General features: G+C 43.4%; 1 protein-coding gene across 3 annotated transcripts in view; it reads left to right on the forward strand.

Moving 5' to 3' along the window:
• The window catches only part of SMYD4 (SET and MYND domain containing 4), a 38,008-nt gene extending 21,838 nt beyond the window's left edge, over positions 1-16,170 (forward strand). For all 3 annotated transcript variants that reach the window (XM_079903522.1, XM_079903523.1, XM_079903524.1), the window contains 8 exons: positions 671-760; positions 2,212-3,376; positions 10,171-10,353; positions 10,788-10,951; positions 12,128-12,260; positions 13,465-13,581; positions 13,786-13,909; positions 15,083-16,170. In XM_079903522.1, the coding sequence (XP_079759648.1) occupies positions 671-760; positions 2,212-3,376; positions 10,171-10,353; positions 10,788-10,951; positions 12,128-12,260; positions 13,465-13,581; positions 13,786-13,909; positions 15,083-15,236 (2,130 nt within the window). In that variant the 3' untranslated portion in view covers positions 15,237-16,170. The remainder of the gene's footprint in view (positions 1-670; positions 761-2,211; positions 3,377-10,170; positions 10,354-10,787; positions 10,952-12,127; positions 12,261-13,464; positions 13,582-13,785; positions 13,910-15,082) is intronic.
• The last annotated feature ends 584 nt before the right edge of the window (positions 16,171-16,754 follow it).

The raw sequence follows: 16,754 nt of genomic DNA on the forward strand, positions 1-16,754 counted from the left end.
GCGGTGGCTTCTCTTGTTCCAGAGCACGTGCTCTAGGCACGCGGGCTTCAGTAGTTGTGGCTCGTGGGCTCTAGAGCGCAGGCTCAGTAGTTGTGGCGCACGGGTTTAGTTACTCCGCAGCATGTGGGATCTTCCCGGACCAGGGCTCGAACCTGTGTCACCTGCATTGGCACGCGGATTCTTAAGCACTGCGCCACCAGGGAAGTCCCACCTTTATGATTATTATTAATCCTTGCCAATTTGGTGGTAGAAAAAAGTAGCCCTTTTCTGCTTTCATTTTCATGTATTTGACTCTCTGTATATGAATTGTTTCCCACGTATCATTCGTGTTTCTTCATTTGTGAATTTCTGTTTGTTCCACTCACACTTCGGTTATGTGCCGGATTATGCTCCTCAGTTTTCAGTTACCTTTAGTACTGTTTGTGGCTGAAGCCGTGTCTGAAGCTGCTGTCTTCAAAGTGCTTTACCTATTTATTTCCTCACTTGATCTTCACACCTCTGCTCTAAGGTAGTTAAAAATGAAGCAGGTGAAGCACAAAGAGATCCAGTAACTTACCCAATTTCATACAGTCTTTAGTAGCAGAGCCCCTATTATCTGGAAAAAAAAAAAAAAACATCTCTAAAGGTGCTAGTTTCCATGTATACCTTTAACCGGTTCATTGTTCTGCAGGGAGTATCGCATTCAAGGCCCAACTCTGAGGACATTTCACTGTGTTACGCCAATCGCTCTGCAGCCCTCTTCCACCTGGGTCAGTATGAGGTGAGTATCAGGATGCCTGGTATGAGTGGAGAGGATCTGCAGGGGGGTTCCTTGGAAGATTAGACTTTCATCCCTGCTTCTACATTAGAAAGCTAAAATTGGAACTGGTTGAATTGGAAGCAAATTGATACTTCCCGAACTTGTTCTTTCTCCGGATTCACTTCACCTGTCTCAGGTGATTACATGGGGTAGTGTGGGTTGGTAAAAAAGAGACATGCACATTCCCCAGGGCCGTGGACTCTATCCAGTGGGTCAGCAATGCTCAGTGTCAAGATCAGCTATGAGATACGTTGCTAATAATACTTCAGGTTCCAAGTGTGTGCAAACTATTTACTTGTTCAGGGTGTTTTTTTTTTAATAAGTAGATGAGCATGTTCAAGAATATCCCTGCAATAATAAGTCTCACCCTCAATATAAATTTTGAGTGGGAAAGTAAAAGTTGCACTGAAATGCCTGTTGAGTGGGGGGACTTCAGATGAGTGGCTTCCTCCTTATCCCCAAATTGAGGTCTAAGGACAAACTCTAAAATGCCACTTGGGCACATCCATTTTGGAATTCTACAAAAATTTAAAGTATACCCTAGAGTTAAGAACTATTTGAGTCACCGCAAGTTCACACTTAAGCCCTTTGGACTAAGAGAGAAGAGCAAGAATCTAAGTCCAGGCCCTAAGCAAGAAAGGCCTGGGCTACTATAGACAGCAGTGGGAAGACCTTGTGAAACATTTAGCCCTTTATAACTTCCCTATATTGTTACTTCTTACAATAATGATTCCCATGTATTGAGCACATACTGTGTTCCAGGCATCTTTTTAACACTTTAGATATATTACCTTATTTTCATTTTTATTTCTATCCTGTGAGGTATTATTATCCCTGTTTTTCAGATGAGAAAACTAAGACACTGAGAAATTAATTCATTTGCACAAGGTCATACAGCTAGCAAGAGGCAGAGTCTGTACTGGGATGCCCTCTTAATCATCATACTATGCTTCTTCTATCTGTAAGACTTTTTTCCTTAGAATCAGAAATATTTAATGACAGTTAAACATAATATCTTCAGCATCTGTTTCTAATCATTCAATTAAAAGATCACAGTAGGGCTTCCCTGGTGGCGCAGTGGTTGAGAGTCCGCCTGCCGATGCAGGGGACATGGGTTCGTGCCCCGGTCCGGGAAGATCCCACATGCTGCGGAGCGGCTGGGCCCGTGAGCCATGGCCGCTGGGCCTGCATGTCCGGAGGCTGTGCTCCGCAACGGGAGAGGCCACAACAGTGAGAGGCCCGTGTACCGCAAAAAAAAGATCACAGTAGAATATGATTTAAAGAAATAAGCACATGATTGTAGTTGTTCCATTTTTAATAATCCTTAACTTGTAGATTTTTGTTAAGACTTTCAAGTGGACATTTAAGAGTAGGGACCAAGGGTCATTTTGGGATTTTCTTTCTGTTTGCAGACATGCCTTAAAGACATCGTCAGAGCACAGACGCATGGATATCCAGAAAGATTGCAACCCAAGTTGCTGTTGCGTAAGGCGGAGTGTCTGGTGACCCTGGGGAGACCACACGAGGCAAGCCAGACCATCAGTGATCTTGAAAGTAACTTTGCTGCCAAACCAACCCTAGCAGCTTCCCAATTTCAGGTTCTGCAGAGAACCCTCTGTCGTCTGAAGGTAAAGGTACAGGAAAAGGAGAATCTCACAGAAACCTCCCCAGCAGCTCTAACCAAAGCCTTGGAGGATATGGACCTAAGGGAAGAGAATGAACAGATTTCCAGCACATCATCATCTGTCAGCTTATGTACAGACCCTTTAAAAGGCCGCTGTCTGGTTGCCACAAAAGATATTCTCCCAGGAGAGCTTCTGGTGAAAGAGGATGCTTTTGTGAGTGTCCTTAACCCAGGAGAAATGCCACCATGGCATCGTGGCCTCGAGAGCAAGTGGGATACCAGAGCTACCAATGGGGACCTCTACTGTCACCGATGTTTGAAGCACACTTTGGCCCCAGTTCCCTGTGATGGGTGCAGCTATGCCAAGTATTGCAGCCAAGAGTGTTTGCAGCAGGCCTGGGATCTCTACCATAGTATAGAGTGTTCTCTAGGGGGGCTGCTTCTCACACTGGGTGTTTTTTGCCACATTGCCCTGAGGTCGACTCTTTTAGCTAGATTTGAGGAAGCTGGCAAAGTCATAAATAAGCTTTGTGGTGAGATTACCAACAGGGATACCTGTTTACCTGAAAGCAAGAATCTGGCGCAAATACTCAGCTATGACCTGGGAGGGGAGAGTAAAAACAAGGGCAAAACAGTTGAGACCCCGATTCCTGGGTGTGATATTAACGGGAAGTATGAAAATAATTATAATGCTGTCTTCAGCCTTTTACCCCATACCGGAAGCCATAGCCCTGTACACAAATTCCTCTGTGCTCTGAGTGTTTCTGCACTGTGCAGGCAGCTCGGAGCAGCCAGTCTGCAGGCCTTCACAACAGGCCTGAGATCATCTAAGCTGAAAGCAGCAGCGGCTCCTGTGTTGTATCCAGAGTTGAATATTTGGGGAGTGGCCATGCTGAGACACATGTTACAGCTACAGTGTAATGCTCAGGCAATAACAACCATACAGCAAACAGGTAAGAGGGAAACTCTTTTTTCTGCCTTACAATATTCTTCTTGATGTAGCTAATGTTTGCGGAGAAAGGACTGTAAAGAGAACAGTAGCATTCAAACAAATCAGTGGCCTAAGGGAAAAAACAACTGTCTTACGATTATGCCATTGCGAAGCTATGTGACCTCAAATTATTTTGATCCTACTCTGCCTCAGCTTTCTCACTTGTAAAACGGATGGTTTAATCGCACCTAACTTTACGGAGTTGTGAAGCTGATGTGTTTGTTTGTAAAAATACTTTAAAACCCTATTACCAAAAAAAAAAAGGTGGGGGAGGGGACTTCCCTGGCAGTCCAGCGGTTGAGACTTCGCCTTCCAATGCAGGGGGTGCAAGTTCAATCCCTGGTCGGGGAGCTAAGACCCCACGGGCTTCATGACCAAGGAACCAAAACATAAAACAGAAGCAATATTGTAACAAATTCAATAAAGACTTAAAAAAAAAATGGTCCACATCAAAAAAAAAATCTTAAAAAAAAAACTACACTGTTTAAAAAAGAAACCTAGTACACTATTAATTTCTGATTGTGGAGGAAAGCTGAAACAACGGATAAACAAGACTGCAGAAGGAGCAGGGTCTGTAGTTAAGGTATCAGAATCTTAACTCACTCCTTTGACTCAGCTACTCTCTTCTGTTTTCAATTGCCAGGTTTTCTCCCATTCTTCTGTTTTAAATTTCCGAGAGAGGAATCTGGCCCATCACAGCTTTTCACACAATGCTGCCGTAAGCTGTTGGCCAGCCTGTGTTTGGGCTGGCTTCTGGTCAGGGGGCCAAAAATCTGGGGGCCACCTCTAGACACAGACCAGCCTAGCCCTGCTTTCCTGAACCAGACCCTATAGTAGAGGCTGTTAAGGTAGATGGGGAGGTTGCACGTGCCCAGCATCATGAGTGCCATCTCTAATACGACTGTACTGACAATGGGTACTATTATTAGAAAAGAAATGGTGTTTCCAGTATTTCTATTGTGTGATCTCCATTTTAGCAGATAATGTGTTTCGATTCAATCAGCTCATTATACTTTTCTCAATTTCCTAATTAACCCTGTGGAGGGGAGGAATTAGGTCATATCTACACCTAGGATTTATAGGCAGATTAATATTAAATGTGGCTTCACTGAACTATATACATGCTTAACTCTTCTGATCGTGTCATATTAGGTAATCTAGAATTCTGTCAACCTTTTGTTTATATATTTTTGTCTTTAATTTTAATTCAGCTGCCAAGTTATATAGTGTATAGTATTTCACTAGAGGTATTCTGGGGCAGGACTCAATTCCGCATCCTGAAGTGCGTGGAACATCCAGAGATAGCACTGGCCTCATCCCGTGATACAACAGAATCACACTGCAAGCTAGTCTCCGTTTCCTTCTCTGCTTTTGCTGCTTTGAGCCATTGCTACCTTCTAAAATACGTATCCGTTGAGTGTTTTTCCAGAATTACGTTTCCCCTAGGGTACATTCACTGGCATTTTAAAAACTACTGTTTTCATTTTTTGTTTCTCTGAATATAAAAGATAGTATATGGAGCTTCCAGATAATACGGCAGGAAGCTGCCAACTCTCGATTCTGTTGTGTCTTGCCTCTAAAATACTTAGTAGAACATACAAAAAAGATGTAAATGTCAGTAGCTCTAAAAACTATGGAAACTATTTTCTGGGTAAACAGTAGCAGTGGCCACTCACTCAGGCTGAATCCCTGAGGCAGGATGGCAGAGCGATAGGGACAAACGAAAGTGTTTTCCAGCCACCTTCCTTCATTGGCCTCCCTCTTACAGTCAGAGAATCTTAGCCTAAAATTTGTTGCTCCCCGTGCATGAGATTTCATTACAGTCCATTTTTTATTTGCCTAGCAGGTGTTGAGTAAAATTTTTCACAAGTTGTTAAGAGTGAAGTTTGGTAGGAAGACTGTGTATAGCCAGAAATACGTGTACTTTCTGTGGCTAAAAAGGACTAGAAAAATAGATATGTAGCATAATACTGGAGACCTGGAGTGACGGAAAGAGGATTGGAGACTCTGTCTTCATCTATGAGGTTCTAATATTTTATGCATGATTTATTCTTATTTATATGATGTTTTAAATATATATATATATATATATATACACATAGAAAAAAATAACACTAGAAGTAAAAATACCAAAATCTTATTTAACAGTGATGAATTCTGATAGTGGAAATATGGGTGATTGCTACATTTTTCTTTGAACTGTTCTATATTTTTAAAATTAAAAACAGTTATTCACATGGTGGTAACTTTATTCTAGTAAATTTTAAATTTGTTGTAAACCTTTCCCTTCATTCTAGGGAAAAAACAAAAAACATTAAAAAAAATAGTTCACAGAGCAAAAGATAGGGAGATGATAAAAATGAGTGTATAATAGTAAATAAAAATGGACTAAACTCTTAAATTAATCTTTCAGAATGGGTCAAAAAGATTAAAATCCGAGTATATTCTGTTTACAAAAGTGACACTTAACACAAAGTGGGCAAGACATGTCAGGAATCACAAGTAAATCAGGGTATTAATATTAATATGAAACAGTAGGGCTCAAGGTGCGATATATAGTAAAACAAAGAAGGCATTTTATTTTTGTAAAGGAGACTCTTCTGCAATGTATCATCAACCTTAGCTCTCGGGAACATAGAGATTGTGTCTATAAAACAAAAATGACTGAGTATACAAGGAGAAACTGGCAAAAACTCCATAGTTATAAGAAACTTTAATATACCACTCTGACTTTGATCAAATATATTAACAATAAGGATCTGGAAACCAAGATAACATAATAAAATAGGGGGTTCAGAGATATATCCACCAAAGCTTGTGTCCTATAGACCAGGGTTTGGCCAACTTTTTCTGTAAAGCGCCACATAGTAAATATTTGGGGCTTTGCAGGCCGTATGGTCTCTTTTGCAACTACTCAACTGCCCTTGTAGCATGAAAGCAACTGTAGAAAGTATACAGATGAATGCGCCTGGCTAGACTCCAATAAAAGTTTATTATTGACACTGAAAGTTGAATTTCCTAAAATTTTTCATGTCACGAGAATTATTCCTTTCACCTTTTGTCAACCACTTAAAACACATAAAAGCAGGAATTCCCTGGTGGTCCAGTGGTTAGGACTCCACGCTCTCACTGCCGAGGGCCCAGGTTCAGTCCCTGACCGGGGAACTAAGATTCCACAAGCCTCATGGTGTGGCCAAAAAAAAAAAGTCAAAACCATTCTTAGACCACATATATACAAAAAGAGGCACCAGGCAGGATTTGGCACAAGGCTACAGGTTACAGACTCCTGATAGAGACAAAGATTTGGCAAATCTAATTAAGAAATCTAGGGGAAAACGCCACAAAATTAGAAACGATGAAGAGGATATAGCCAGTAATATAAATTTATTCTAAAATTTATAGCAAATATTTAATACAATTTTAGATTATTGAATTTGAAAATAGTAAATAAACAACTTTGTGGAAAAATATAAATTGCCTAAGCTTTTCCAGAGGGAGGAAAATACTTTAAAAATCTAGTAATTGTAGAAGAAATTGAAAAAGTTATCAAAATAATTCCATAAAAACAAGTCAGGGGCTTCCCTGGTGGCGCAGTGGTTGAGAGTCCGCCTGCCAATGCAGGGGACACGGGTTCGAGCCCCGGTCCGGGAAGATCCCACATGCCGCAGAGTGGCTAGGCCCGTGAGCCGTGGCCGCTGAGCCTCCGCAACGGGAGAGGCCACAACAGTGAGAGGCCCACGTACCGCAAAAAAAAAAAAAAAAAAAGAAATAACTTACAAATCACCATGTGCACCATGTTGCCAATTATGTTAAAAGTCCATATATAAGGCTAGAAAGAAGACTGTAAGAAAATGCACCAAAGTCTTATAGGTGACTGAGAGGATTATAAATGACTGTTATTTTCTCTATAATTTTCAGTTTTTTAATTTTTTTCCCACTGCCATGTATTTCTTTTTTAATTTAATTAGTTCCTTTAAACAAAATAGTTCAAATGATAAGAGCATTTTTTTACATGAACATTTTTAAGGCACTTGATACATATTGCAAAATTGCCCTCCAGGAAAGTTGTACCAGTTACACACCCACCAGCAATGTTCGCTTTCATTTTTTAATTCAGTCTAATTTTGTCTCAATCTGCTAATATTTCTAATCTTGTTTCATCCCTTTTTATTATTTCTTTGGGGTTCCAACACCTCCTAGTTTAGTGTTCTCATTGAATTTCATTAGCAGCTGTTTCATTAGTAGCACAGAAGAAGGATTAAAGTGTTAACTTGGATAGACTTTGACAAAAACCTATAAAAATGTATGTTATTATCTTTGTATAAATCCTATTTAATCAAAGTTCCTCAGAAATCTCTCTTTGGTACTTATCTTCAGGGATAGAACTGGCCACTGATGGCATTCCAGACCTTGGTGTGTGTGTATCTCTCTAGGTGGGAATGGCGTATTCGTGATGTATCTAGATTCACGAGGCTTAATGAGGTTCTATGGAAGTTCAGATAAGTTCACTGCCGTTTGCTTTCACTCTTCAGCAACCAAGGAATCCACCTTCACTGTGGGTCCTTGATTACTTTTTTTACACAAAAATTTCTTGTTTTGTAAAGTATCTACCAGAATAGGTATATTCTGAAAGTATTGTGAATGAACCGTTTTTTCTTTACTAAATGTACTAAGAATATTAGCAAGGTACACTTTTCGTAAAATATTCAGGCCCTCTTTTTTTGTTTTTTGTTTGTTTTGTGCACAAAATGTCACATATTAAATTTGGTAAAGGTACATACACATTCTCACTTTCTACGATCTCTGCTAACAGATGACTAATGCAAAATATTGAATAATTTTTAAAATCAGTACTTAATTTTATAGAGATAATTAGAGAGAAATTCAACTCTGACATAAATACTCACCCCACTCTGTTCTTGGGCCTACTTCTGTTAGAGGGTAACCCATAAATAATTCACGAAGCTGACATTACTCATGTGTATTGTGATAATCTTCTCTGGGAAAATTTTAGCAGCTCTTCTAATATAGATTGCCAGGTATCAGTAGTTGGGAATGCAAGTCGACTTCTAATTATGCAGAGGCTGATTATTCAGACGACAGACTGTTTGTGCCCTGCACTGCTCCTTCCTGCTGCCTCCTTACCTTTTAGCATTTCTGCTGCTCATTGGTACATGTACCAGAAGGTAGGCATTGGACAAGGGGGAGGGGGAGGGGACACTAAAATCAGTTAAGCTTTTAGGAGAAGCTCTAATGAAAGATTTCAATACACTTTGTAGAATTGTCGACTAAAATTGAGTCATTCAGGTTCCCTGCGAATTTTATTTACTTGTTCTAATTCTTGTCTTCCACAGTAGCAGGTAATAGAATCGTCTGCAGAGAGACGATATTATTCCTTATAGTTAATGTTTTCCTTTCTAGAACATTTTCACATGATGGTTTGTATTTTCTTTATTCATTTCATAGGTACCTAGACCACATTATTTGGTGATTGGTGCATTGAGATTCCTGGCATATACGGTGATACCACAATTATCTGATGGCTTATCAGTTTTCCAGAAAACTGAAAGTTCCTCTCTAAGTACCAGTATCTTTCATATTTCAACCAGCCTTGTCGGAAACACTATCTCCTCATGCTTACACCAAGGCTGCTGAACACAGTTTAAGCCTTTCTGTATGCCCAAGGTTATCTGTACATGCATCCTCCCGAGACATAGATAGCTATGACAGAAACCCGTGCAAGTATGGGGTCAGTCTGAGAACCTCTGGTTAAGCTCCGAGTGGTGCTAGTGTTTTTGTTTGCCTGAGGCTGTTACTCTTGTATAAGTTTTCTGCCTCCTCCTCCAGTCTGTCCCCGTCTCCTTTGCCATTGGCAGAAAACCTGCCTCTTAGTAGTTCTCTGTTTCTGGACTGTGGTGGGCTGAGAAACTGAATAACCACGCCAGTTCGAACTATGGCTAAAATAAGAGGAAGTGGGCCTGCAGCAGAATACAGAGAATTCACACATGAATGTAAGTGCATGAGCCTTGGTGCAGAAGTAGCCTCACTGCTTAGAGGCTTTTTTCTTCCTTCCTTCCTGATTTTCAATCACGTGGTTAAATTGCTGGTTTAATTGTGCTTCAAAGAAGAGATGGTTAGGGACGTGAGACTGTCCGGAATAGAAGTGGTCCAAAGAGTTTTTTCAGTGAGAACTACTGCTTGACTGATTTCCCATCAAGTTGGGACAAAGGGCAGAATGAAGAGGTGAGCATAAGAAATATTGATTTTTTTAAATGTATGACAGGCCTATTTAGTTTAGGATAGTAATTAGGTTACTTGTTCTATTAACCAACCAAAGACCAGTTAGACAAAAGCACTTGGACTATAAAAGTCTTTAGGAAATAGCCTCATCTGGTACTCTGGTTTCCGTGTTGTCATGAACATTATGAAACTGTCTATCTGGAAGGCTCCCTACTGATAATTCTTTTTTTATTACTCTCTATAAATTCTAATCTTTGGATTTTTTTGTGGTATTGAGACACAGTAGTTAGGTTCCAAGATTCTGGTGGACGTTTCACGTGCTCATTCGCTTTGCTTCCCGGGAACCAGAGTTTGCTCTGAGTCACGCTCCGTCTGATTTATCTCGGATCCAGCTTGTGGAGCTCTGACTCAGCCGCGCTTCAGGCCCGATTGCCCAGCTCATCTTCTGAGGAATGGAGGGTGAGGCCAGGATGAGCGTCCTGACACATTTTTCCCTTTTTCCTCTTGCACTCTCAGGATCTGAAAAGAACCTCATTACGAACAGCAGGCAGGTGCGCCTTGCCACGGGGCTGTTCCCTGTCGTCAGCCTCCTGAACCATTCCTGCAGCCCCAATACCAGCGTGTCCTTCATTAGCACCGTCGCCACTGTTCGGGCATCTCAGCAGATTAAAAAAGGACAAGAGATTCTCCACTGCTATGGTGAGCCATCCATCCTCCCTCCTGTCCACCTTTCTCCCGCAGAAAAGGACAGGGTGAATTCGCCTGAGCAAGCCACAGGGCAGGTGCCTCACCTGTGCAGAGTCTGCAACCTGGCAGAGGCAGTGCATACTTATGGGGAAGAAAAGCCTCCTCGCTAGGCCCTGTTGTATCTGCGCTATCGGTTAGACACTCCCTGCTTGATCCCTGTAAATGTCCTATTCTGAAAATAGGCCAGGAACAACTTCTTGGTTTCTTTTTCTTCCTGTCCCCGCAACTTGGAAGCCTGTTTCTATATCTAGTTCCACAAATGTTTGACTGAAAGGTCCCTGTCGCATGATGAGTGATTGACCAGACCCTCCGCTAAGCTGAAGTTTTTTAAGTAGTGCTTGATGCTCTCTTGCTTTAAATATTGGCCAAGCGTGGTGTCTCTGCAGGGCCCCACGAGAGCAGGATGGGTGTTGCCGAGAGGCGCCAGAAGCTGAGGTCTCAGTATTTCTTTGACTGCAACTGTCCCCCTTGTGAACGTGAGAAGCAGAGACCCTCGCAGGGGCCCGGGCGGGAAGCCTTCTGTTGTCACCGTTGCAGAGCACTCCTGCAGGTGAATCTCTTTCTCCCCTCCCTTCTCTTTGCTTTTCCTGGCGGTCAGTTATCCAGCCTAAAGGCTTTAAATCTTTAGGAGGAAGCCATTGGGACTTAGAGGTGCTGATAGCAGTTCTCTCTCTTCCCTTTTGCCCACCTTCCCCGCACATAGATTACCCCCTGCAGGAGCCACAGGCAAAGCTTGGATTTAGTGATCTCTTTCTTGCAAAGAACAGAAAATCCCACCTAAACTGATTTGGGGTTCAGGGAGACCGGGAATTTATTTGCTCAAGTAAATCACTCAGAAGTCCCAGAGTAGGGGTACTTCAAATACAGCGTGATCCAGGGGCTCCGATAATGTCACCAAGACCTACTTTTCCTTTCCACCTCCCTCAGCTCCATTTTCTGTATTATTCAGCCCAGCCTCAGACAGACTTCCCTCCTGTGGTGACCAGATGGCTGCTCGCAGCTCCAGCGTCAGATTCCCCCGGTCCAGAAGGATAAAAACATATGTACTCTAACAGAGATCTGGGCAAAAATCGTACTGTGTTTTATCAACCTGATACCTGCATCTGGAGGAAAATCAGAGTCACAGTTTCCCCCCAGCCATTTGGGCCAGATCGGAGCCACGTGCTCCCCACTCAGCCCCCAGGCCCTGACTTCAGGAGGGTGGGAAAGGATCCTCCGGAGAAGTCAGGTTGCTACAGCCAAATGGGGCCACAGATTCTGGCGTCTGAAAGACAGCAAATGTCTTAGAGCTGTAAGTAGAACGTGGAGCTGGTTGTGTTGGAAAGCTGCAGTCACAAGCCCGAGGACGAATGTGGGGAGGCCTCACCCAGCACCTTTTTTCTGTTGGTTTCCTTATGGCTCTTTCATAACCACTAGAAATGTGTCTGTCATCCAAAGTCCCAGCCCCAAAGAGAAAAAAGAGAGGGGCTCTCAAGATGGAAAGACATTGTGGTCTGTACCAGTTTAATTTGGTTGCAAAAAGTAAATCTCAAGCAGGGATCGGCTCCTGCTCTCATTGCAGTTGCCGCCATCAAACCAGATCCAGTCTGCCCTTGGCCATGGTGTGTTGCTGCAGGCGTCTTTCCCCCATAGGGTCAGAAGCTCTGGAGCAATCCTGTAATGTAAGCGCATGCAGTGTCGCTAGTGGACTCTGGTACAGGAATAAAGACAAAACTGACTTCCACAGGGATATGATGTTCTGAGCTGTGGCAGCGCATCTTGTACGGAATCAGTCAGCAGAGATCACCTAGTCTCTCAGCTACAGGACCTTCAGCAGCAGGTGGGGATGGCCCGGAAGCTTCTCAGAAATGGCGAACTAGGTGAGACTGGCTCCCTGCTTTGGTCCTCCAGCCCCTTCCCTTTTCTTCATTTTGAGATCACCTTGAATTCAGGGATACTCGGTGAAGACTGAAGCATTGAATTTAATTATCCCCATGCCAGCCACAAGATGGCTTTGTAGGCCAATGAGACCAAACCCTTACCAGCTCAGTTTGCCTGGCGTCCTTGAAAAAGGGCCAACTGATTTAAGCTGTTGTTCTCTTAGGCATCAGAGAGTTAGTTAAAGACTAACGGGTTGTCTCTGACATCCGTGATCTTTGTGCATATCCAGAAGTTCAGTGTCATTTATTTTAATTCGAGGGCCTCATGACCTAATTTCCTAGAGAAATTGCTCTGCCCTCATCAGAGCATCATCTCTCTTCTAAAGAGCAGTGGGGGGACTTCCCTGGTGGTCCAGTGGTTAAGAATCCGCCTTCCAACACAGGGGAGGCCGGTTTGATCCCTGGTCAGGGAACTAAGATCCCACATGCCGCGGGGCAACTAAGCCTGTGCACCACAACTACTGAGCCCACGCACCACAACTAGAGAGCCCACGTGCCACAGCTACAGAGCCCAAGCACTCTGGAGCCCGTGCACCACAACTAGAGAGCCCGAGCGCCACAGCTACTGAGCCCATGCTCTGGAGCCCACGCACCACAACAAAAGATCCCATGTGTGGCAACTAAGACCTGACGAAGCCAAGAATAAAATAAATAAATAAATGTTTTAAAAAATAAAAATAAGAAAAATAAAGGGCATTGGGGCATGTGCCCAATGGGTGTAAGTATCCTGCTTTTTCCAGAAAGGGAGTGATGGAACCCCTCATTACCTTGGAAAACTCTGCCTTAGAGTTTGACATCGTGGGAATTCATTTACCCTATTTTTATGAGAGTTGACCTTTAGCTTAGATTTTTGAGTCAAGAGAAATAATGATCTTAAATGGAATGTAGTCATTCCACTTCAAACTGAAGTTGGAAACCCACAGTAAATGTGGGGAGGCCTCACCCAGCACCTTTTGCTATTGAAAGAGAAAACATAAGAGAACAGCTTTATTGGAACAAAAATTGTGGGTTGATCACAACCCAAGGAGACAAAGTGAGATTTCCACATTCAGCCCAGCCCATAGAGAATTTAAGGGCTGGGTTCTCATTTCTAAGACGGGGGCGTTTGTGTCTGTAATGAGCCCACTTTCCTTTGAATTGATAGAGCGAGCCATTCGGCTGTTGTTGGGATGCCGGCGTGCTGCTGAGAGCTTCCTGTTGGCGGAACACAGCGTGGTGGGAGGAATCGAGGATGACCTGGCCCAGGCCTATGCTGCCTTAGGTAAGATGTGTGTCTTCACCTTCCGCTCCAAGGAATGACCCTGCCTTGTGCGTTTGGTCATGATCTTAGCCTCGTCTGGTTGGTTCTCTCTTAGTCTTTCAACTGAGGCTGCTCTCACTTCCATTTAGCTTTCCTTACCTTGAAAATGTTCATCCACAGTTGACTGTGGTTCTTTTCTGGAACCAGATTTTCCTTTCTTTACAGGGGACTGGGAGAAGTCAGCCGCCCATCTACAGAAGAGTCTCCGAGTGGTTGAGGTTCGCCACGGGCCAACCAGTGTTGAGATGGGCCATGAACTCTTCAAACTGGCCCAAATCTTCTTCAATGGGTAAGTCTTTCTCTTGTTTCCTAGCACTTCACCAGGCCACATACCGTTCTTTTATTAGGCTCTTCTGTGTATCCCTTTTATTTTCTACAGTGCTTTTAAGCATGTTGACACGTCTTTATTTCCCGTTTAGGAGAGATTCTTCTTTCTGTTCTGCTGACAAACTTGAAACTTTAGAATTTCCTCCTGGGAGATACGGGGAAGCTCTTAGCTCTGAAGGGAGTTTCCCAGGAAGAACTTGCCCAGGCCCCCGCCCCCCAACCTGCCACCGCCACCTCATAGAGGTTCTTCTCAGTCCCCTCCCCCACCCCGCCCCACCACCCCCCCCCCCACAGTTATTCACACCTCCCCCCCTCAGCACTCATTCTCAGCACACTCAGCTCCAGGGCCTCTTCTTCCCCCTGGTCCTATTCCTTTGAAAGCAGCTGTAATCAAGCACGAGTCATCTGGCTCCCCAGGGGACATCTAGCAATGTCTGGAGACATTTTTTGATTGTCATGACCCAGGGTGGAGGCCAGAGATGCTGTTAAACATCTGACAGTGCACAAGATAGCCCCCGCACACACACAGCTAAGAATTATCCGGCCCCAAATGTCAACAGTGTCAAGGTTGAGAAACCCAGCTTTAAAGGTTAAAAGGAAAGAAGAGTAGGGTTGATGAGTTGACGCCTCATCCGCTTTTGTAACTGGGATCACTAGGAGACCCTGATGTCAGTATTTCTAGACGGAATATGTCCAAGCTTGGTAAAGCTGCTGTGTGGGAGAGTGTTTGAAGCTCGGTCCCAGGATTATGAGGTGGGTGGACCTGATACCCAAGATATAGAGGCAGTCCACCCCGTCAGAGAGAGGGAAAGGGCTGCAGAGTCAGGCCACAGGCGGACTCCGTGACTCTAAGGCAGAGACTGCTGAGTAAACCTTGGGGTAAATATCAGATTAGTGCTTTGAGATCTGCCTGTTTCTCAGAATCCTGGAATCTTTATACCTTTTTTTCATAACTCTCATCTCAAACTCTGCCTTTCAGTGTATTTCTGAGAGTCTTATCTGCCCTTCTAGATTGTAAGATCCTTGAAGACAAAAATGATCTGCTTTACATTCTCCACAGGGTATGAGTAGGCCCTCAGTTAATGTTTGCCTGGTTGAATGGGTGGATTCACTCCTCTTACCTCCTTTGGTTCAGGTTTGCAATACCCGAAGCTCTGAACACAATACAGCAGGCAGAAAAGGTTCTGCTGGTACACTATGGCCCTTGGAATGACGAGATCCAGGAGCTACAAAAGATGAAATCCTGTTTGTTGGACTTGCCGCCCATCCTTGTGGGACCCAACCAATAGGGTCCCAAGGGGACCTTGACCAACAGGAAAGGAGCCCGTGTGGGAGGAGTTAAAGAGGGTCTGTTGCTGCTGAGCTGTCGCCAAACAATACAGGACTTGCCCGACAGTCACAAGCCTAGTGTATGAGGGGAGGGGAGGGCTCAGAAAGCTTTGCAGTTAGAGACGTGCTCACCTATGTTTTTTTTTTTTTACATCTTTATTGGAGTATAATTGCTTTACAATGGTGTGTTAGTTTCTGCTTTATAACAAAGTGAATCAGTTGTACGTATACATATGTTCCCATATCTCTTCCCTCTTGCGTCTCCCTCCCTCCCACCCTCCCTATTGCTCACCTATTTTGATGAATGTTTCTTGAAGTAGTTAACTGCTCTGCAACAAAAACTCCTGGTTCCCAGAAAAAAACTTAAAACTGGTATCTGGAGAACCTAAGCCCTTTAAAAGGATTTTAGCTGATCTGCAGGCATCTGGATGTTAGTCTGGGGTTTTGGCTAGACGCCTCCTCACTAAATGATGATAGTCTGTTTCCCTGGAACATTCCTTTGGTTCTAGTAGTAATGAAACGTTGTGTACCACTCCAGTGGGAACTTAAACTCTTAATAGTCGTATTGTAATTGAAAAATAATTATAAGCAAGAAATTAGTGAGGCTCCTTACCTCTGGAGGTATAGTTTCATTTATGGTACCTAGCTTCCTTGAATCCTTTGTTAAAACCAGTGGAGTATAAATTGTGAATAGAGAAATAAATATGGGGCCATTTTATTGTTGGGGAATTTCTTCCTAGGATGGCAACTCTAAATTTGTTTTCTACCGGTTTTCGAGTCCTTATTCTCTGGTTTTCATTCTGTACTCTGGGCAGACTCACTGACCAAACAGTAATAAAATCAAGCTTGTAGCAATGACTTTACGACACATCGTTTCTGAGTTCTGTTTATTAGCAAGCCTGAAAAGAGACCGCTTTTTTCTACCTCCCCAAGCAGGCAAATGAAATACAGACTGCATAATTACTGAGAAGGGGAAAAAAAAAACAACTTCAGAAGATGCTGAGGGTGTGGGCATTGCCGCTAGCGGTTTCACACTTAAGAGACAAAAAGTAGGAATGATAGCTGTTGTCTACCTGGATGTATAGCAATAGTCTAAACCCCATCCCAGTCAGAAGGCTGGGAGACTCTGGGTCTGAACCCTGGGTGCTCTGTCACCACTGGGGACCATGTGGTTCAGATGAGTTGGTGGAAAAGAATACACACTGCTTTGAGAGTTTGCCCCCCCCCAGCCATGCCCAAGAAGTGCCCAGTGGTTGCCCCGGCATTATAATCAGGAACTGAATAGCCCCGAAGCTGCCTGGGAGTAGCTTTTCAGGAAGCTGAGTGTTCAGAACATGGTTCACACTCAAATATTTGAATGAAGGGCAGGCAGAATCGCATTTATCTTCCTTTCTACTCACTCACTTCGGCAAGGGCTGTGGCCAATGAGATGTTTTGGTAGAGCTAACTCAAGAAGAAAAATTTAGTCTTGACCAATT

Source organism: Stenella coeruleoalba (assembly GCF_951394435.1).
Source record: "Stenella coeruleoalba genome assembly, chromosome: 19".
Lineage (NCBI taxonomy): Eukaryota > Metazoa > Chordata > Mammalia > Artiodactyla > Delphinidae > Stenella > Stenella coeruleoalba.